Source organism: Megalobrama amblycephala, linkage group LG23 (assembly GCF_018812025.1).
Source record: "Megalobrama amblycephala isolate DHTTF-2021 linkage group LG23, ASM1881202v1, whole genome shotgun sequence".
In the NCBI taxonomy this organism is placed as follows: domain Eukaryota; kingdom Metazoa; phylum Chordata; class Actinopteri; order Cypriniformes; family Xenocyprididae; genus Megalobrama; species Megalobrama amblycephala.
The window spans coordinates 17,675,853-17,696,741 of record NC_063066.1 but is presented as its reverse complement, the minus strand read 5'-3'; the positions used below and the strand labels follow the sequence as shown (position 1 = coordinate 17,696,741).

At 36.7% G+C, this 20,889-nt stretch overlaps 3 protein-coding genes across 5 annotated transcripts; all 3 read right to left on the bottom strand.

Moving 5' to 3' along the window:
• Positions 1 to 202: 202 nt before the first annotated feature.
• c1qtnf2 (C1q and TNF related 2) lies at positions 203 to 4,147 on the bottom strand. The gene is made up of 3 exons (XM_048176342.1): positions 3,878 to 4,147; positions 3,379 to 3,638; positions 203 to 1,495 (listed from the first exon to the last, which is right to left on the bottom strand). The coding sequence occupies exons 2-3, from the start codon at positions 3,623 to 3,625 to the stop codon at positions 858 to 860; spliced, it is 885 nt and encodes a 294-aa protein (XP_048032299.1). The 5' UTR covers positions 3,626 to 3,638; positions 3,878 to 4,147; the 3' UTR covers positions 203 to 857.
• Positions 4,148 to 4,287: 140 nt separating this feature from the next.
• slu7 (SLU7 homolog, splicing factor) lies at positions 4,288 to 11,217 on the bottom strand. The gene is made up of 16 exons (XM_048176338.1): positions 11,052 to 11,217; positions 10,555 to 10,718; positions 10,243 to 10,396; positions 10,075 to 10,155; positions 9,232 to 9,396; positions 8,008 to 8,076; positions 7,799 to 7,834; positions 7,578 to 7,703; positions 7,230 to 7,327; positions 6,349 to 6,416; positions 6,108 to 6,247; positions 5,849 to 6,010; positions 5,632 to 5,736; positions 5,275 to 5,349; positions 5,070 to 5,183; positions 4,288 to 4,954 (listed from the first exon to the last, which is right to left on the bottom strand). Exons 2-16 carry the CDS (start codon positions 10,701 to 10,703, stop codon positions 4,775 to 4,777), a joined length of 1,722 nt encoding a protein of 573 aa, XP_048032295.1. The 5' UTR covers positions 10,704 to 10,718; positions 11,052 to 11,217; the 3' UTR covers positions 4,288 to 4,774.
• Positions 11,218 to 12,344: 1,127 nt separating this feature from the next.
• On the bottom strand, positions 12,345 to 20,741 carry fermt3b (FERM domain containing kindlin 3b). 3 transcript variants are annotated; one of them, XM_048176335.1, is made up of 15 exons: positions 20,584 to 20,741; positions 19,646 to 19,773; positions 17,592 to 17,825; positions 17,367 to 17,483; positions 16,667 to 16,835; positions 16,479 to 16,581; positions 16,288 to 16,395; positions 16,031 to 16,159; positions 15,875 to 15,921; positions 15,670 to 15,794; positions 15,163 to 15,269; positions 14,117 to 14,332; positions 13,844 to 13,968; positions 13,509 to 13,650; positions 12,345 to 12,818 (listed from the first exon to the last, which is right to left on the bottom strand). In XM_048176335.1, exons 2-15 carry the CDS (start codon positions 19,767 to 19,769, stop codon positions 12,639 to 12,641), a joined length of 1,926 nt encoding a protein of 641 aa, XP_048032292.1. In that variant the 5' UTR covers positions 19,770 to 19,773; positions 20,584 to 20,741; the 3' UTR covers positions 12,345 to 12,638. The 3 variants fall into 3 exon arrangements, with proteins under 3 accessions (XP_048032292.1, XP_048032291.1, XP_048032294.1); XM_048176334.1 differs by having other exon boundaries at positions 19,646 to 19,795; positions 20,584 to 20,740; XM_048176337.1 differs by having other exon boundaries at positions 19,646 to 19,770; positions 20,584 to 20,740.
• Positions 20,742 to 20,889: the final 148 nt, after the last annotated feature.

The following is a 20,889-nucleotide window of genomic DNA, read 5'->3' as shown; positions in this document are numbered from 1 at the left end:
AAATATTCTCGTTGCTTCATAATATTAATATTGAACAACTGTAGGCCTACTCACATGAACTGATTTAAATATGTTTTTAGTACATTAATGGATCTTGAGAGAGGAAATGTCATTGCTCCCTATGGAGGCCTCACTGAGCCATCGGATTTCAACTAAAATATCTTAATTTGTGTTCAGAAGATTAACGAAGGTCTTACGGGTGTGGAATGGCATGAGAGTGAGTAATAAATGACAGAATTTTCATTTTTGGGTGAACTAACTCTTTAATGATCACCCGAGTGACTGTAGGCTCAGTTGCTGCAATGTTTATGTCAGCAGAGGTTTTGCTCATGAACCTAGTAGCCTATTGATTAAATAATGACAGCAGAATGGTTGGTTGCTATTTTCAGACAAAATAACATTTCAAAAGGAGGGTTTCTCAAATCTCCAGCGTGTTCCAATAAGGCAAGGTCATACTAAACCTTTGAACCATAGTGGAATACATGATTAGAGGTGAGTAGTAAATAAACAATAGAAAGTAAAATACAATCATTAACAGGACCAGCTTTTAGAAGATCAAAGGTCATGTGTGCCTAACATCATAGATTACAACGTGGCTAAAAGTCCCCTGAGGTAAAAGGTTGTTTTGATTTTTAGGGGCCTAAGATTAGGGTCAAGGTTGTAAAATACTAAAGAAAATGGCTTTCCATAATACAAAGGAATAGATTTAGGTCTTTACAGCTCATGTTTGTTAATACTTAATCATTAATTAGTCTTTGTCCCTCATTTTGCTCTAATACTGATGTGGTGGATCTGTAAACACTGGATTATTCAGGGCCATTTTATAAAATGTATATGAGACAAATAGTTTTTTTAAATCAGGATGATCCAGAAGTGGTCGTTATGTTCGCCTCATTTGCAGCCACCTGATCAGCAAAAATGAGAAATCCTGTGAAAAGACTGTCAGTCCAGAATGGATCAAAAAACAGTCCATTTTGTTCTGAATAGAAGATCTGAAGCCAGACCTGATCTCCTTTTTGCAGTCTGAGTATTGTTGATCCTGAGGCCACGTCGTAGTTTCCTGTGTTAGCGTCAAATGTTCTGATCTTGTACTGGCCATTGTGAACAAGCCCAATTGCCAGGTGTTTGTTAGCCAAAGTGATGTCATATGTGAAGTAATACACACCAGGAATCGCACAGTTAAACTTGCCACTGGTGACATTGTAATGGCCACCCTCGTTCATTAATATCCGGTTAAAGCGAATGGGTGTGCGTTCCTTGGGATAGCTCTTGGTTACCGCTACTGAGAAAGCAGATCGTGCCTCTGTTCCACAGTCACAGCCCCCGAGGGCACCAGTTTCCCCCATATCTCCCACCTCTCCTTTAATCCCAGCAACTCCAGACACACCAGGTGCCCCACGTACCCCTTTTAGGCCCCTTGGCCCTGCCTTCCCAACAAGTCCTGGGCGTCCTTGTTGTCCATATTTTCCAGGGTTCCCAGGACGACCCTGTTCACCTGACATTTGAGAATAAATATTCACAAATCTTTTATCACCTAATCTGAAACAACACCCATTTGATCTTCATTTTTTTTAATCCAAATGTGATTTCATATTTATACTTAAATATGTTTTTAAAGTGACCTTGAGCTACAGATACTATAGATAAAATTAATATAAATAAAAAATAATATAAGAAAGGACAAAAGAAAGGACACACTATCGAATTCTATGGTTTTATGTAACAGGACTTAATAAAAAATCCTCTGGTCCTTGGCAGGTCTTAAAATGAGGTAAATACAACCTCAGATGAACATAAACACGTGACATATTACACCATGTCATTATTTATTTAACAAAAATTAGGCCAAATTGGAAAAGCTATGGGTGACAAACTAAGTACACCCTTACTGCTTCCATAGGTATTAAGAGGGTACGTAGCAGTCAAATGCTGCTAATCAAATGTCCTTGATTGATTGATCATCAGCAAGTGTGATCAACTCTATAAAAGCAGAAGTTTTGGCAGTTTGCTCCTCTTGAGCCTTCAAGTGTGTGTTAACACAATGTCAAAGAGGAAAGACATCAGCAATGATCTTAGAGAAGCAATTATTGCTGCCATCAATCTGAGATGGGTGTACAGCCATTTCCAAACAATTTGAAGTCCATTACAGTTAGGACGATTATTCATAAGTGGAAGACATTCAAAACAGTTGCCAATCTTCCCAGGAGTGGACAACCCTGCAAATTTACCCCAAGGTCAGACAGTAGAACGCTCAAAGAAATCACAAAAAACCCAAGAACTACACCTCAGACTCCGTTAACATGTTAAATGTTAAAGTTCATGACAGTACAGTTAGAAAAAGACAGGACAAGTATGGAATGTTTGGAAGGGTTGCCAGGAGAAAGCCTCTTCTCTCTAAAAATAACATGGCAGCTAGGCTTAGGTTTGCCAAGTTGCAAATGAACAAACTATAAGATTTGTGGAACAAAGTCCTTTGGACAGAAAAGACCAAAATGGAGATGTTTGGCCATAATGCAGAGCGCATTGGCGAAAACTAAACAGCATATCAGCACAAACATCTCATACCAACTGTCCATCACGCTGGTGGAGGGTTGATGATTTGGGATTGTTTTGCAGCCACATGACCTGGGCACCTTGCAGTCATTGAGTCGACCATGAACTCCTCTGTATACCGAAGTATTCAAATGTGAGGCCATCTGTCTGACAGCTAAAGCTTGGCCAATATTGGGTCATGCAACAGGACAATGATCCCAAGAACATCAGCAAATCTACAACAGAACGGCTGAAAAAGAAAAGAATCAAGGTGTTTCAGTGGTCCAGTCAAAATCCAGACCTCAACCCAACTGAAATTCTGTGGCAGGACCTTAGGAGAGCTGTGAATAAACAAATGCCCACAAACCTCAAAGAAATTAAGAAATGTTGTAAAGAATAGTGGGCCAAAATTCCTCCAGAACGATGCAAGAGACTGATACTGTTGTACAAAAAATTATTCCTTCTACTTATTTCTGCTAAAAGTGGCTCTACATGCAATTGAATCATAGGGTGTACTTAGTTTATCAGCCATGGCTTTTCCATTTTGGCTTTATTTTTGTTAAATAAATAATGACACAGTGTGATATGTAATGTGTTGGTGTTCATTTGAGGTTGTATTTTCCTAATTTTAAGACCTGCCAAAGACCAGATGATTTTTATTATGTTCCGATACATAAAACCATAATTCTACAGGGTTTCCTTTCTTTTTCACATGACTGTGTATCAGATAAAAATAAAACAATAATGTAATTTTACCTTTTATAGATATAAAATGTTTGAGTACTTTTTAGGTTTTTATTTGAATATTTTTTACATTTAAAGCAACAGATATTCTCATAGACATACCTTTCTCACCCTTCTCTCCCCTGTCACCATCCTTGCCATCCTGGCCATCAACACCTGGCATCCCCATCTTGCCTACACTACCGCTGGGACCTGCTGTACCTGGACTCCCTGGAGGACCCTGAGGGCCTGGCAAACTGCAACTAAGCTGAGATGAATGGATGGTGAAGTTGCGTCCCTTCTTGGATGAGTCTACAGTCAGCACAGAGAACAGAGACAGCAGGCAAACAGCCAGCGGTAACTGATGCATGATGCAGCTGTGCCTGCAAACAGAGCAGATGGGGCCAGATTTGTGTTCTGGGGAATTTCCATGGATTTCCTGTATATACATATACAGAGTTGTGCACAGAAACAAGCACCATAAATCACATTATATACATGCAGGTTGTAACGTGAGTTATTAGTAAACATTTAGGTTTTAATTAGGTAGTAAATATAAGTAACTGACCAAAGAACACAATTTAACATCACATTTAAAGCATGCATTGGAAAAAAGCCTCACCAGAGGATTGAGATTTGCGTTGCAATGCAAAGAAAAGGTCCAGCTGCCCTTCTGGCCAAATCAAAAATATAGAATATAAACAAGGCTTGTGAAACGATTGTATCTTACATGTCCTCCACACAACTTTGTAAGCATCCACCCAGTTTTAGCACAGACATGCTCTGCCAGATAGTTCATCAATGATGTAATTCAACAAACTGTGGGAGGGGATTCATTTGAAAACTTATCACTCTTATACTTTACTTCTTCATCCCACAAAACAATGAAAAATGGCTTTAGCTACAAAAAAACAACTGTGTAGAGTGTGCCTTTTTACATCAAATACTCAGAACACTTCTATTTGCAAAAGAAATTTGGCATGGATTGCATGTTGAATAAACAAAAGCATAACAAAACCAAACATAGCCATGTTTAGGTTTAAATATAAATGTTTAATGTCAACTACTGCTCGGGTTATTTTTATTATGATTCCATTTAAATACCTTGGAAAGGGAAAATGGAACATATTTTGTTAAATGAAAATGGATGATTCACCAAACATAACCCACTTGTAATTTATTGGGCTCTTTATAATTAAGTGACTAATAAAACACAGTTTATGTACTTTCAAAATGAAAACCACACATATTATTAGGAAAACATTGAGAAAGAAAAAAAAAATCTGGTTTACTACTTGCCCAAAAACAAAGTACACAACACGGATTTATACAAAGCGAAAAGATTTGCAAAACTGAAACTGCTGGTTTTAACAAACTGTCATGTGCTACTAAAATAGGACTTTTCTCACGAATAGTTTAAAAACAAACAAACATTGTGTAACACTGATTCAGCAATATCAGATTTTACAATAACTATGACATTTCTGTGGTTGGTGAAAAAAGACATTTATGTTTTCATTCACTGCCCCAGGAAAGAGGCCATGGGGTCATCGGCTCGGTAACGTTTCATGCGGAAGGCTTCCATCTCCTCCTCTGTGGGTTCACGGACTTCCATTAGGCTGTTGTATGGCCGCTTCCTTTCATCAACCTGCATCAGTTCAGCCACCTGTTTCAGCCTCTGCTCCTCCGCATTCAATGCCTGCAAAAAAAAGACATTATTTTCCTTTACAATAGGCTTCGTAGAGCACAGATGCATCTAGCACATGAAGATATGTGTGTGTGTGTGGGGAATTAAAAAGAAACAGCCCACCCACCTTCTTCAGCTTCTCTTTCTTTTTTGCTTCGTCGTCCTCATCACTGCTGTCAGAATCTCTGTGTTTCTTGCTCTTTTTCTTCTTCTTCTTGTCTTTCATTTTTTCCTGGTGCATCTGTGAATTTTTTTTAGTTTAATACAATCATCTTCCTGCCATATTTCTCTACTATAATCATATCACAAAAAGGAGAAGGCTGTTACTGTACCTGTAAAAGAGTCTTTGGTTCTTCACTCGTTTGGGCCTCCTCTACATCCTCTTCAAATGGAACACAAGAATTACTCTGAAAAAATAAGATTTTTAACAGATTTGTATAGAAATAGTGTAAGTATAGAAATAGATACATGATACAAAAGTATAGAAATAGATACATGATACAAATATTATGTATTTAATAATAAAAAAAACAAATAATAAAAGTAATAAAATAAATGTTTTTATTCATAATTCATAATTTAAAAATATATATATTTTGTTGCCTGTATTACCAACTCATGTGTCACATCCAGTGTATTACAAGTTGCAATGGATGGTTCCATTTACAGGAACTATGTTAGATACTCACCATTACTTTCTTGCCAGCTTCCCCGGTACAGTAACTTTGCTTCACCATCGAGTGGCAGCATTTGTAACCCCAATATCCATCTTTCCAATATGATCCCCAGATACACTGCAAAAGCCAAAGGAATTTTTTTTTTTTTTTTACATTCATTAAAAAAATCCAATATTATTATATAGCTCCTCCAGTTATGCGACACTTCCAGTAGTGCCAGCTAACATACTGTGTGGTTGTTAATGAGCACGTCCTCCTCGTATTTGGAGCAGGCCACAGCCTTGTCCTGTCCCTTCAACACAGCCCCGTGACGAGAATACTCCACGTACTCCTCTGTCTGAGCCAGAAGAAGCTCTCGTGGAGGTGCGTCCAAGTGTTCCTCCCCACCGTACTGCAGAGAGGTGCGACATGAAGCCATCAGCACACGAGCAGGGGAAGGAGAAAATTTTGCTATTTCACTTATCAACACAGAAGATTCTATACTGTACCCTTTCCAAAATAGTCTCTTTCTGTTTCTCTTTGAAATCGTCCTTTTTGACTTTGTAGGACTGATGGAGAAGCTCCAGCTTGGTCGGATCTGCCTGGAGGTGAACTTCAGATCCCTTCTCATACGCTTCCCAAGCAAAGACTGCAGAAGAGACATACAAAAAAAATGCTAGACCAACAAGTACTGAGAGTACTTTTTAACATCAGGTAATAAGGAATTTATGTACGAGTTGACAAACTCACGTTGCGTCTGGGCCATGGAAATGGTGTCTCCAGAGTAGCGCACAAAGTTGTCTCCAGCATAGCCCACCCTGCCAAACCAAACTCATTAGTTTGAGGACAGAAAGAGACACAACTACAGAAATAGGCACATTTAAATGTTTCATTAGGCCACTTATAATGATATTTTAGTAAACACAGTGCAGTGCTTCCGTGTTTGCGTCCGAACGCCGGCTCAGTATTGGCCGATGTTGTTAATGTGAGCACCACGACATATGTGTGTAATGCTGAAGCAGGAGCCGCCGTTCTGACGTAGAACCCGGAAGTGCTGCACTGTGTTTACAATGTGAACAGTGTATGAGACTGACATGGAAGAGAAGAAATTGTTGAAAAAAGTTATTTTTGTTTTGTTTTTGCACACAAAAAGTATTCTCAGTGCGTTATAACATTAAGGTTGAACAACTGTAGTCACATGGTCTATTTTAAAAATGTCTTTAAAACCTTTATGAGCCTTGAAAGTGGTAATAGTGTTGCTGTCTATAGGGAGGTCAGAGAGCTCTTGGATTTCATCAAAAATATTTTAATTTGTGTTCCGAAGATGAACAAAGGTCTTACGGGTTTGAAACAACATGAGGAAGAGTAATTAATGACAATTTTCATTTTTGGGTGAACTAACCTTATAATGGTCCCATTAGAGCAACTTGTCTTGTTCAGTGTTGTACAATGTGTTGCAAACTAAGTAACTCTCTAGTTTGTGAAACACCCCTACTTAGTACACAATCTGCAAGCTTCCTATAAGAAGCCCTGACATAAAAGTGATGTTCATGGGCAGTCAACTTCAAATTAACATTCACATCGGCACACTTCTTTTGATAGCATGAACAGGAAATACGAAATGCACCTACTCTTCTGGAATCTTTCCAGTGTTGGAGTATGGGTTCTCCCTCATGGCTCGAGTCTTGGGATCATAGTAGGCTGAATTTGGATCCAGATTTCTGAGGTACTGTAAAATAAAGACAGCAATAGTTAAGAAAAACATGGTACAGCACTTTGTGGTAATAATATTAATGTGTACTCTTATGCTACTACTACTAATCATGCTGAGGAGACCCTATTAATCCTCTTATTAATCATACTTATGGGGCATTTTTATGGGAACATTTAAGTGTGACTTTCTTTTAGCTCAGCTGCCAAAAAAAACAAATAGTGTCATGCAATTAATTAACAGTCGGCAAATTTCAAGTTATTTTTACCTTAGCGATGTCCTCCCGGATTCTCAGGTTTCTAACTGTGATTCGTCTCTTGGAGTCAAAGTTTTGTCCGGGCATGTCGAAGTCATCAACATATTTGTCCTCATCCTCATCTTCACTGCTGTGATCCTGGACAGGGTGAGGAAAAAGTTTAATTGAGCGAAGAGGCTTTACAATTTAAGTTCTATTAAATGTACAAAGATTAAATTGAACATGACATGTACCTGTGCTGCATCATCATCAAGATGCTTCCTTGAATTCTAGAAGTATGTTAAAACTTTGGTTAGACAAAGCTAGTAAATATCATCAAATACAAGGTTATAACAAACATATAACAACACTTTATTGCTATACGGTAGTAATTTGTTTGGCAATTTTTTTCCTGCATAGTTATTATATGAATGTGGAAAATCATTAAATTGTGAATACTTACAGCTTGATCCATTAGTTTACCTGAAGCTAACTCCTCCTGGAGTTTCTGTGCCTTGAGTGTACGCTTAGCCTATATTATAAAAAAAAGAAAAAGAAAGGATTTTAAAATTAGGCATGCATTATCGTGGCCTATACCAGTGGTTCCCAAACTTTGGTAGAGAAAAACCTATATGCACCCACATAAAGACACTCTTAAGACATACCCTTGAGAAACTTAACTCCAACATGCTTCTCTTTGTGTTTGTGATCTATAAGTGGCTCTTAACTTGTTTGGCTTAATACTGTCAGAAGCTAATATTTTGAGCCACGCATCACACTGTGGTCTCTCCCCATTACCCACCATTGTACTGGTGAATCCAAGGGTGAGATATGCCTCATCATTTTCTGTTCCTTAAAACACTGTGTCTACACCAGAACCGACGTTTATCACAACAGCAACAGCTTGGGGCTGTCTGCACAAAGCAAACATTGTGAATCCACTTGTCCTTCATGTCAGAAGTTGCATGAGTAAGTCAGAAATAGAATGTGGCATCAGTTTAAAATCTTGCTTTAAAACTCATATTTTCTCTTTGGCTTTTAGTATGTAATTTAGTCCTTTTTGTAGTTGTTTTTAACTTTTTTTTTGCTTAATTTGTGTATTCTTATTTTTTATTGTTGTACAGCACTTTGGTCGGCCTGCGGTTGTTTTTAAATGTGCTCTAGAAATAAACCGAACTTGAACTTTACTGTTGGGGATTTGTCGTGCCACATCCAGTGTAGACAAGCATCACTGATTATAATGGGTTTTATTTGGTTTTGTGGTGCCGCACCACTTACGTCTGGTGCATACAGATATGCGTTGTTTTGTTAGTTGTGATGTTATATTCAATGTCTGCTTTGTGTCTACCTGGCAATAGCAGTCCTTTCACAAACTCTTCCATGCTTAGTGAAGAACCGTGTATCATTCATTTATACTTTTACATGGCTTATGTGGCGAGTAGCCGCATAATAAGTGGGATAACTTCGCAGTGGGGTCTTGAATCACCCTAAAGATTTCTTTTTGCATAACATTCTGCTGACTGTATACTATCCCTTATAGTGGAACCTTCCAACAAAATGTATGACAATGGTCACGTGACAAAATTTTCTTTGCCGAGAATAAAACTTCAGTGAGTCTGCGTCAATGGCCTATCAGTAAAATCGAATAAACATAAATACACAAAAAACTTCAAACAACATGACTTACCAGATCAACTTTTGAATATTCCTCTACAATGCGCATGTGCTCTTCAGGATCGTACCCATTCCAGCGATCTCTCTTTCCATCATAATCCATTGAGAGCTGAATCTGTTGGTGCTCATCTGGTGCCATGCCTGTGCCAGAAAACTTTGCTCCAACCTTTCTGGGTCTCTGTGAAAGACATTTCAAAAGACTGAACCATTCAAAAGTTTGGGGTTGGTAAGAGTTTTTTTTTTTATGTTTCTGAAAAAAGTCTCTTATGTTCATCAAGGCTGCATTTATTGGATCAAAATCCCAGTAAGAACAGTAAAATAGTACTACAATTTAAAATAACTTTTTCTAGTTTAACATAAGAACCACTGCAGTCACGTGGACTGTTTTAATGGTTGTCTATGGAGGAGTCAGAGAGCTTGCGGATTTCATCAAAAATATCTTAATTTGTGTTCTGAAGATGAACGAAGGTATTACGGGTTTGAAATGACATGAGGGCAAGTAATTAATGACAGAATTTTCATTTTTGGGTGAACTAACTCTTTAATATTTTTGTGGAAACCCTGATACTTTTTTTTTTAGGATTCTTTGACAAATAGAACATTCAAAAGAACATAATTTATTTCAAATAGAAATCTTTTGTAACATTATGAATTTATATACTGTCAATTTTGATCAATTTAATGCATATTTTAAATATCTTTTAAAAAACCTTACTGACCCAATACTTTTGAACAGTAGTATATACTACATAGTATTCAGTAGTAATAAGCTAGTATTCCATTCTGAAGGTGGCCTATGAACGTCACCAACATATAAACAACATCACAATACATATTATAAACTCCTCCTATTTACCTCCAAACAGTCTTTCTTCTTATGTGTTATGGCACCACAGTTTTCACATGCTCCTTTTCTGAATTTCGTGCTGACTGATTTCTAGTTGACAGGGAAGCAATCAGAAAGGGTTTTAGACATTAAATCACTTTTATAACTTATGTCTATTTGGGTAGGGGAAGCGCTTACTTCTTGTACACCCCTCTTGTACCAATCTCCGATGGGTGCAAATTGACTCTGTTTTTCTTCCTGGGGTCTCTGGTGCTTGAGGGTGGGTCTCTTCGATGGGTCAATGTACCAAGGCACAGATGAGATGTACTGGGGAATATGAGGGTTGATATCCCTGGTAACAAAATACTACGGTCAGGGAAAGAGTTACAGGATATATGACAACAATAAAATAAAACACATTCAATTTCTTTTATTATTAAAACAACAGTCCTATCTATGGTTCAGTGCATCCTGTTCAAGTGTTATTTCCATTCGCTCTGCTCAACATACTTGCCCTCCTCGTCAACTTCAGCTGGTGCATTTCCCAATTTTCTCTGTTCTTCCAGCTCTTTCTTCTTCCTCCAGTCTTCTCGGGTCATTTTCTTTGGCTCTTCGAGATCTACGATCCCCTCCGTCACTTTAACCTCCTCCGTCGACATGATCTTCAGCTGCACCTACATATAAAAACATATATTCAGATATCGCAAAAACATTTAGCTCTGAAAACAGTGAATGTGAAAATACACTCCCCGTGATATACACACGCAAAAACAGACATCTTTAAAAAGAAAAAAAGATCAAAATCTGCTGTGATACAGAGTAAGTTAGATATCTGTATAAACGGCACAAAATTACATAGAAACCAGACAGTTAGTTTAATAAAAAATATTGATTGCGTTTTGTGTATTATTTACAGCTACATTTATATTTGACGTTGACTCAACTTTAAAACTGACAGCCAGCATCTATTACACGTCAGGCTTTAAGTCAATAAGTCGTTAACTTACCTGATGTCTAGTGAAATTCAACAAACGATGATAAATATTTTACACCCTGATCAGTCGCTTGTTTACAAGCGTGTTGCGCACACTTCCGGGTGACGTGCCGACTTCCTGTCTTCCTCGCTGTGACTTGCTGCATGTACTTGTGTGTCTGAGTGTCGCCATCAGCCGGGCTGAAGAATCACTGTGGTCAAGAATGGAAACTTACAGCCGGACACTCACACGGTCTCTAATGAACTGAGCCGTGGGTGGGTGTTGTTCCAGAAACCTGTTTGAGGAAGTTCAATTTCAAATGGTACTTTTTATTCCTCACAATTACTCATGCTGCAGCAGGGTAGAAAACGACTTTGCTGTTCTCCTCCAGAGATGTTATAAGTGCTTATGTTACTTAATTATACTTTCCTGTACATGTTTTCATTGATGTTTAGTGATTTAGCAAATTCATTTATCCTTTGTATGTTTTGAATAGGATTCTAGTGGCCAAAATTATTACATATTGTACCTTTAAGGGTATTGTTAAACAACAAGTCACAATGAAATGCACTAACATAAACAACCTCAACACTCAAAATGTTTTTTTTTTCAGTCTGAGAATTAGTTAAAATTACTACCAGTACTGGAGGCTCAAAAATGTATTAAAATTGTGGTAACACTTTACAATAAGGTTCATTAGTTAACATTAGTTAACATGAACTAATAATGAACTGCATTTATACAGCATTTATTAATCTTTGTTAATGTTAATTTCAACATTTACTAATATATTAGTTAATGCACTGTGAACTAACATGAACAAACAATGAACAACTGTATTTTCATTAACTAACATTAACGAAGATTAGTAAATACAGTAACAAATGTACTGCTCATGGTTAGTTCATGTTAGTATAATACATGTTTAACTAATGAACCTTATTGTAGTGTTACCAAAATTGTTTGGTTAAAATGAATACAATAATGCACAGTATTTCAATGAATTACATTTTTCATACTTTTGAATAACAGAGAATCAATAAGGCTGTGAGACTCATCAGGATAATGCAGGGATGACACTTTGTTAACTGAGTGAGTCAATACCAAGCTTTCCCACCCAGCACGACACTGAAGACTATTTAAAAATAGCCTGGTACAGTAACTGAAACTCTGCTGGACAAAGATAGGAAATTGTTTGCTGTCAGCAACTGGCCAGTAGAACTTTGCATGATAAGACAATGATAGACAGTGGTTTCCTGAACTGTTACTCAAATGAGATGGCAGAAATACAGACAAACTGCTAATCATGAGAAGTGCAGTACCATGTTTTATGACAAAATTCTTTATATTTAGTTTTAAAATGGATACAAAGTTATAAAATCATTCATTTTGTCATACTTGTTAGGTAGTCATATATCAAGTGTGATGATTTATACAGAATCATTAGAAGTGTATGTAACAGGTTGTGAAAACATCCATGCTTCACTGTTAATTTAAATGTATTGATCAGTAAGAGTGAAGCAAAGGGACAGTTGCTGTGCAGTGCTGACATTAAATTCTTATCAGTTTTTCTATTTCTAGCTTCAGTCATTTTCTTCTCTGTAAGTTGTTGCTTTGTGCTCAGAGGGCCTCGTGGCCGCCGGTGAGTTTGTGGAAGAGCTCCTCGTTCAGCGTGTCGCTTTGCTGTCGTGAGCGAGTAGACAAGAAGATGTATCCTCCGATGTACTCGTGCACAACCTTACAGTCTGCATTCACGCAGCCGAATGCTATGTTAATGTTTCCGTCGAATTCAATTGCAACCTTTAATAGAGAGACAGGTGTTGATAATTTATTAGTGAAGCCAGTGTATTACATGAGACGTCTGGTTATGTTAACACATACGCTACCCTTTAAAAGTTTGGGGTTGATAAGATTTTTTTAATATTTTGAAAGAAGTCTCTTATGCTCACCAAGGTTGCATTCATTTGATAAAAAATACAGTAAAAACAGTAATATTGTGAAATATTATTTTATTTTTTTTAATATATTTTAAAATGTCATTTATTCCTGTGATGGCAAAGCTGAATTTTACTTCTTTTATTTATTTATTTATTTTACCATCACTTCAGTCTTCGTTGTCACATGATCCTTCAGAAATCAGTCTAATATGCTGATTTGAGGCTCAAGAAACATTTCTTATCATTATGAATGAATATGCTGCTCAATATTTATGTGAAAACTTAACTGTGATTCATTTTTCAGGATTCTTTTATGAACAGGAAGTTCAAAAGAACAGAATTTATTTGAAATGGAGATCTTTTGTTTCATTATAACTTTAATGTAATGGATCCTTGCTGAATAAAAGTCTTTTAAAAAAAACCTTACTGATCCCAAACTTTTGAACATAAGCGTATAGAAGTCAGGGATATATTGCATAAGGTAAGAATGAAGGCTCTATTGTTTAATTTAAATTAATCATATAATGATTACTTACATTTTACTGAAACATACCTGCTTTATGTCCCAATTAACATTCCACTGTCTCATATTATTATAACGCCAAGTCTTCACCACGTCTCCAACTCCCAGGTCTATACGGATCAGACGGTTGTTAGCGATGCCCAGAACCTCATCCTTACGACTGCCCTTAAACCTGAGAAATTATTGGATTATGAGAGTGAATCAGCTTAGTGGGCTATTATAGAATCTCTATATTATAAAAGGTCTTATGTTTTACCACATACCACTGCATATTGACCATTTCTTAAATATCCATACAAGCTTGTTTAAAAGGTACATCAATAGCTGATCATGATTTTTTGTGTCTCTAAGGTTAGTCCATTCACCTGACCATGAAGTAGGAAATTCCAAAGTCAGGCAGAGCTTGCCAGATCTGCAGAAACTTCAAGATGGCAGATGTCAAGGACAGCTGGGCGACATTCTGAAAGGCTTCCAGGATACGAGGGGTTAACTGAAAAGAACAAGGTGAGGTCATGATAATTAATATAGAATATAGAATAGGCTGTAGTTTTTATATATAATAATAACACAAACACTGAATAGATGACCTGAATTAAATATTGCAGTACACTGGCAAGCACCTTTCATGGTCACTCTACCTGTTTGGGCTTGTATTTCTTATGGTATCTCGGTGAGACGAGGCTGTGTGTGTTGATGCTGTCGTCAGTTTGTGCAGCGGGAGCTGCAGAGTTGGAGCGCTGCATGGAAAGGAATGTCTGGATGTTCTTCACTTCACTCTGATACGAGCTGTCCAATAATGTCAGGCCTTTGGACGCCAGCTTACAGGCGGCCATCCACTGAGAATACTGCTTCTCCTGATTAGGATAACAATTTGTTTAAATCTCTGTAAGTACACTATCATTCAAAAGTTTAGGGCCAGTGAGTTAAAAAAATAAATAAATAAATGATTACTTTTATTCAGTAAGGATTAGGGCTGCACAACGATTAATCGCGATTAATTGTTTGCAAAATAAAAGTCTGTTACGTAATATATAAATATAAATATTTTATATATAAATATAATTTTTTTCTTAAATATATACATGTATGTGCATGTATTTATATATACATAATTATTATACACAGAACACACACATATATTACGTAACAGACTTTTATTTTGCAAACGATTAATCGCGATTAATCGTTGTGCAGCCCTAGCAAGGATGCATTAAATTGATCAAAAGTGTCAGTAAAGATATTTATAATGTTACAAAAAATGTCTGTTTCAAATAAATGCTGTTCTTTTGGACCAGCTATTCATCAAGGAATCCTAAAATATGTATTGTAGTTTCCACATTTTTCAACATTGATAATAATAAATGTTTCTTGAGCACCAAATCAGCATATTAGAATGATTTCTGAAGGATCATGTGACACTGAAGACTGGAGTAAATGATGCTAAAAATTCAGCTTTGTCATCACAGCAATAAATTACATTTTAAAATATATTCAAATAGAAAATAATAATAATATTTCACAAAAAAAAAACGTAAACGTTTACTGTATTTTTGATCAAATAAATGCAGCCTCGGTGAGCATAAGAGAAAGACCCCAAGCTTTTAAGTGATGGTGTATTTTTTCACATAACACATTTTCTTATCAGAGTTTTGAATACAGATCAGTGTTATCAACAGTTACATACATTTTCACAACGCAAGTAGATTTCATTCATGCCTTCTGGTGCAGGAATGAGGAGTTTGATACAGAACTTCTGGCCTGCTACATTGACATCAGGGGCAACCTCACAGCCTGGAGAGATGCAGATGGGTTTCAGTTAACACAGCCTCATTACACTGATGAGTGTGTCTGCTTAGGTTTCAGCCTCAACTGAAGTGTGAAAACATATTCACATGTTGCACAAGCAGCGGGTGGGGAGTTGCGCACAGAAATGACTCAACTGACGGTAAAGCATACATGACACAATGACCTCTTTATTAAGGGATTGGGGCTAAATCTTTTTTTTTTTTTTGCATAACACTTCATGAGGCCAGGAGATTTAAATACTGTATCTATGAGTTCTCCTTCTCTTTTTCTAATGCAGTGTGTTAATTCGCACAATCACTTTCATTAGTTTCTTTCAGGTAGCGAAAGTGCAACTTCTGTTGTGCCCAAAATAATAATAATAATAGTAACATAATAAAAGAATGACCTTTCAGGTTCAATTGTTGAATAGGTTCTCCAAAGCGGTCCTCGCTGCTTTTATAATAAGAGATTGATGTGTCCTGAAAGTTGCACCAGTACTGCTTGTAACCCTTTAGAGTGAGTCTCTTTGGCCTACAGGGTGGAAAATCATAGATATAGGTCAGATGTTTATGCGACTGACAGTAGGATTTAGCCAAAGAAAAGAGCCTTACCGAAATATTTTCAAATAGTCATTCAGCACTGGAGCAGTCATGTTGTCCTGTGAATTTGTGAAAGTAAATCAAACGTTCACTGATGTCAGATTGCATCTCCATGTCGCTTTGTTGCTGTTCTCTTAGTAAAGAGAATTTATTCTAAGTGTCTCTCACCAGTATGTCTGTGCTGTTGCCATCTCCCACCATCTTGACCTCCAGGGATTTCAGGGCAGACTCTAAGTCATCCATCCCTTGACAGGTAGAGACCATGTCCTGAGACAAGGACAGTTTTCCTATGTGGTACTGCATAAGAGAGTGAGAAAGAGAGGGAGATGTAAGAATGCTATTGCTTACCATTGATTTTTTGTTTATTCCTTTAATGCTAACATCAGTTTTATAGTTGCCGTGGCAGTATTATTTCTCTGTTGTACCTGCAGGGCTCCAAACAGCATCATTTCCTCTTCTGTGCAGTCTATGTCCTCCAAGAGAATGGCCCAGCGAGCTTGCTCATACAACTGCGTCAAACGCACTGCATCGTACTGCAACAGAGAGAGAATCGATTTCAGTTTCATGGCTCTTAGAAAATTTTTTTATACTGTACATAGTGTAACCACACTCCTACCTTGGGATCCATATCATGGAAAGTGTAGTATTTGAAACGAAGCCATATTCTGTCATTCTCTTGTATTCCCTGCTGCATTAGTGAACGAGATGAATCCAACCACCTCCAGGGAACAGAGGAGCATTACTATTAAGGGCGAAATGTGGAATATTACTTTTTTAATGTGTGTCTTTGTTTCTTAGCTGTACCTGGTGTGAATATGTGTTTTGTCCACCACACTGGCTGGCCGGTAGAGTTTGGCAATGGCTTCAGGAGCAGGCGAGGGCAGACTGACGGACAGCATTTTATACACCGCCTCAGTCTTAGGAGAGTCAGCAAAATGAGCCGGCATGCCATTGTACAGAGCTTGAACAGAACCTATGTCAAGATAAAATCCACTTTAAACTAGAATACTGTGATCAAAGTGATAACTACTTGTTATTCTTACCAAATGTAAGCCTATGCCATTCCAGCTTGGGGTCAGTAAGTTTTCTCTTTTTTTTAATTTAAATGAGTACTTTTATTCAGAAAGGACACATTAAATTGATCAAAAAAATCTTAAAAAATAAATAAATGCTGCTCTTTTGAACTTTCTATTCATTAAAGAATCCAAAAAAATATATATCAGTTTCTAAAAAAATAAATAATAATAAGATAATAATAAGAAATGCATATTAGAATGATTTCTGAAGAATCATGTGACACTGAAGACTGGAGTAATATACATTAAAATAGAAATAAAATTTATTGTAATAATATTTCTGAATATAACTGTTTTACTCTATTTTTGATCAAGTAAATGCAGCCTTTCAGCATAAGAGGATTCAAAAACATTTTAAAAATCGTGCCGACCCCAAACTTTTGAATAGTAGTGTAGCAAAAACTAGTTTAATATGTTATTTTTGGCACCTGCGGTTAGAGGAACATCTGTAAGATCATACAGCTCTTCTGAGGAATCTTTGTCTTTCTTTTTCTTTTTTTCCTCAACAGGACGGAGCAAGGATAGCTCCTCTGGGTGACGAATATCTGAAAGCGAGAAAGATTCATTTTGGAAATGGTAACCTGACACTTGGTAAAATGATAACAGATTGCTTATAGAAGGGACATTGGATCCAAGCTGGATCCTTCACTTACTGAGAACCCTGCAGATGCCCATGACAGTACGAAACACAGAGCTGGAGAAACAGGCTCGCATCTTCAGAGTCGCACCGTTTGGCAAGCACAGACGCAGAGGCTTGTGCTGTGGAGTGAAGATGAGGCGAGCGTCTGCGTGGACCCCACATTTGTCCAGTGTCCAGCCGGTCCGCAGCAACCACTGCTGCTTCTGCTCCCACCACAGGGCATGATCGGACCAGTCCTTCTTCAGCTCTAGAAATAAGACACAAGAACATCTTATGGGGTAAATAAAGATTTTTTATAAAATGGAGATGTCTTTACAAAAAAGGAAAATTTGTTGTGCTGTTGACAATATACTTCCATTCAAAAGTTTGAGGTTGGTAAGAATTTTTTTAATGTTTTTGAAAGAAATCTCTTACTCTCACCAAGGTGAAATAAAATGTATTTAATCAAAAGGGGGGAAAAACATAATATTGTTAAATATTATTAATTTTATAACATTTCTACACTCAAAAAATTAAGCCTTTTTTAAGATTTACACAATTTTATTAATAGTAAAATTCCATCAAATTTAATTGAATAATCCTTACATATTTTAAAGGTGCCGTAGAACGTCTTTTTAAAAGATGTAATATAAGTCTAAGGTATCCCCTAAATGTGTCTGTGAAGTTTCAGCTCAAAACACCCCATAGATTTTTTTTTTATTAATTTTTTTAACTGCCTATTTTGGGGCATCATTAAATATGAGCCGATTTAGGCTGCGGCCCCTTTAAATGCTCACGCTCCCCGCCCACGGAGCTCGCGCTTGCCTTTAACAGCATAAATAAAGTTCACACAGCTAATATAACCCTCAAAATTGTTCTTTACAAAGTGTTCATCATGCAGCATGTCTAATCGCGTAAGTATGGTATTTATTTGGATGTTTACATTTGATTTTGAATGAGTTTGAGGCTGTGCTCCGTGGCTAAAGCTAACATTACACACTGTTGGAGAGATTTATAAAGAATTAAGTTGTGTTTATGAATTATACAGACTGCAAGTGTTTAAAAAATGAAAATAACGACAGTCTTGTCTCCGTGAATACAGTAATAAACAATGGTAACTTTAACCACATTTAACAGTACATTAGCAACATGCTAACAAAACATTTAGAAAGACAATTTACAAATATCACTAAAAATATCATGTTATTATGGATCATGTCAGTAATTATTGCTCCATCTGCCATTTTTCGCTGTTGTCCTTGCTTGCTTACCTAGTCTGATGATTCAGCTGTGCACAGATCCAGACGTTCTGCCCTTGTCTAATGCTTGAACATGAGCTGGCATATGCAAATATTCGGGTCATACATATTAATGATCCCGACTGTTACGTAACAGTCTGTGTTATGTTGAGATTCGCCTGTTCTTCGGAGGTCTTTTAAACAAATGAGATTTATATAAGAAGGAGGAAACAATGGTGTTTGAGACTCACTGTATGTCATTTCCATGTACTGAACTCTTGTTATTTAACTATGCCAAGATAAATTCAATTTTTAATTCTAGGGCACCTTTAATTGAATAATTGTTGAAGGATTGTCAAATTATTCAATTAAAATACATAAGGATTATTCAATTCAATTTGATGGAATTTTAATATTAAAATATTAAACTGAGCAAATCTTAAAAAAAGGCTTAACTTTTTTGAGTGTAATTATTATCATGTTGAAAACAGTTGTGCTTCTTAATATTTTTGTGGAAACCACGATTCATCTTTTTGTTAAAGGGATAATTCACCCAAAAATGAAAACTCTGTCATCATTTACTCACATTCAAGTTGTTTCTTTCTTCTGCTGAACACAAAAGAAGATGTTTTGATGAATCTCAGTCACCAGACAGTTGACAGTACCCATTGACTTCCATTGTATTTTTTCTACTATGGAAGTCAATGGCTGCCCGTCAACTGTCTGGTTACCGACATTCTTCAAAACGTCTTATTTTGTGTTCAACAGAAGAAAGAAACTTTTTGATGACAGAACTATCCCTTTAATTAATATAATAGCCCATTTTTGAAGCATCTAGAACACAACTCACTGGTCTGCTCAACTAATTTGAGAATAACTCCACCAATGTGCAGGTCAGAGGTCACACTGATTTGGAGAGGTGGGGCATCAGGACCAAGATCCTCCACTGTGACTGTAAGGTCCCACGCTGCCATTCTGCTGCCAAGAGACCCCAAAAAAGCTGAAACCAATGAGGTTTGATCACACATAAGCTATTCTGTACAGTACATTCTTCTGTTTCAGTGCATTGCATAAGAATGTAGAATAAGTGTTGAGCATTGACCCAAAAGTGAACTTTAAAAGACATGATGAGCAGCTGTAAATCACATGGTTAGCATGATCATACTGATGGTAACGGACACATCACCAGCACATGCTTCATCTACCTTGTGAGTGTAATCAGGCTATTTTGCTCCAAATTATGTTTACCGTGGCAGATACTTCCCGTTTACACACGAATCACATGGAACCACATTTCCTCTTTTGGTCGAGAATCTAATCCACAACTAGATGTTATAGGGTGTGTTGGTGTATGTGTATTTGTCTGCGTGTGGGTTTGTGTGTGATAATTTTGAATATAGCTTACTGAAACTGAAAACTGAAATAGACCCAAACATTTCTCACAAATGTGGCGTATTTAACAGCTCAACCTTAATCTGTAACATAAATGTATTTTAAACTCTACATTAAAATATATTAATAGAGACACAACACTTAGAAATGGCAACATGCTTAGTTGGATAATTATTAATTGTTTTAGATGTCATTTAATCAGTTTTATACTGTATTATACAATAAATGTCTTTTCATATTCATACTATTAAATTACTACTCATATTTCTAAATGATTAACAGATTGTGAATGATCTGAAATAAATTGACTACAGAAATGTCTCACTGTTGTTGTTTTAAATTACTCACTGTTATTAGCTCAAAATATGAGTCAAATATTGAATAATGTTTTGTTACCTTTTCTGTTGTGTTCTGGATTTGCCGATAGAGTCTCCCTCTTGTGCAGCCAATTAAAAGCTGGTAAGTCTCTTTATGAGATACACAGACAAACACACACTCATATGGGCAAGACCACTCTGCTGTTTAAAAACTTGTGGTTTTGTCAGAGCTGACAAAAAAGGGTGTTCCTCTTTTCTTAGTTTCCGTGTAACGGAACTGTGTATGACCATGTTTTTTCACACTGAATGTGCTCATACACAAAAAACAAGAACTCAGCCACTTCTAAGAATGTTCATATATATATAAAATTCATATTTTTTGATC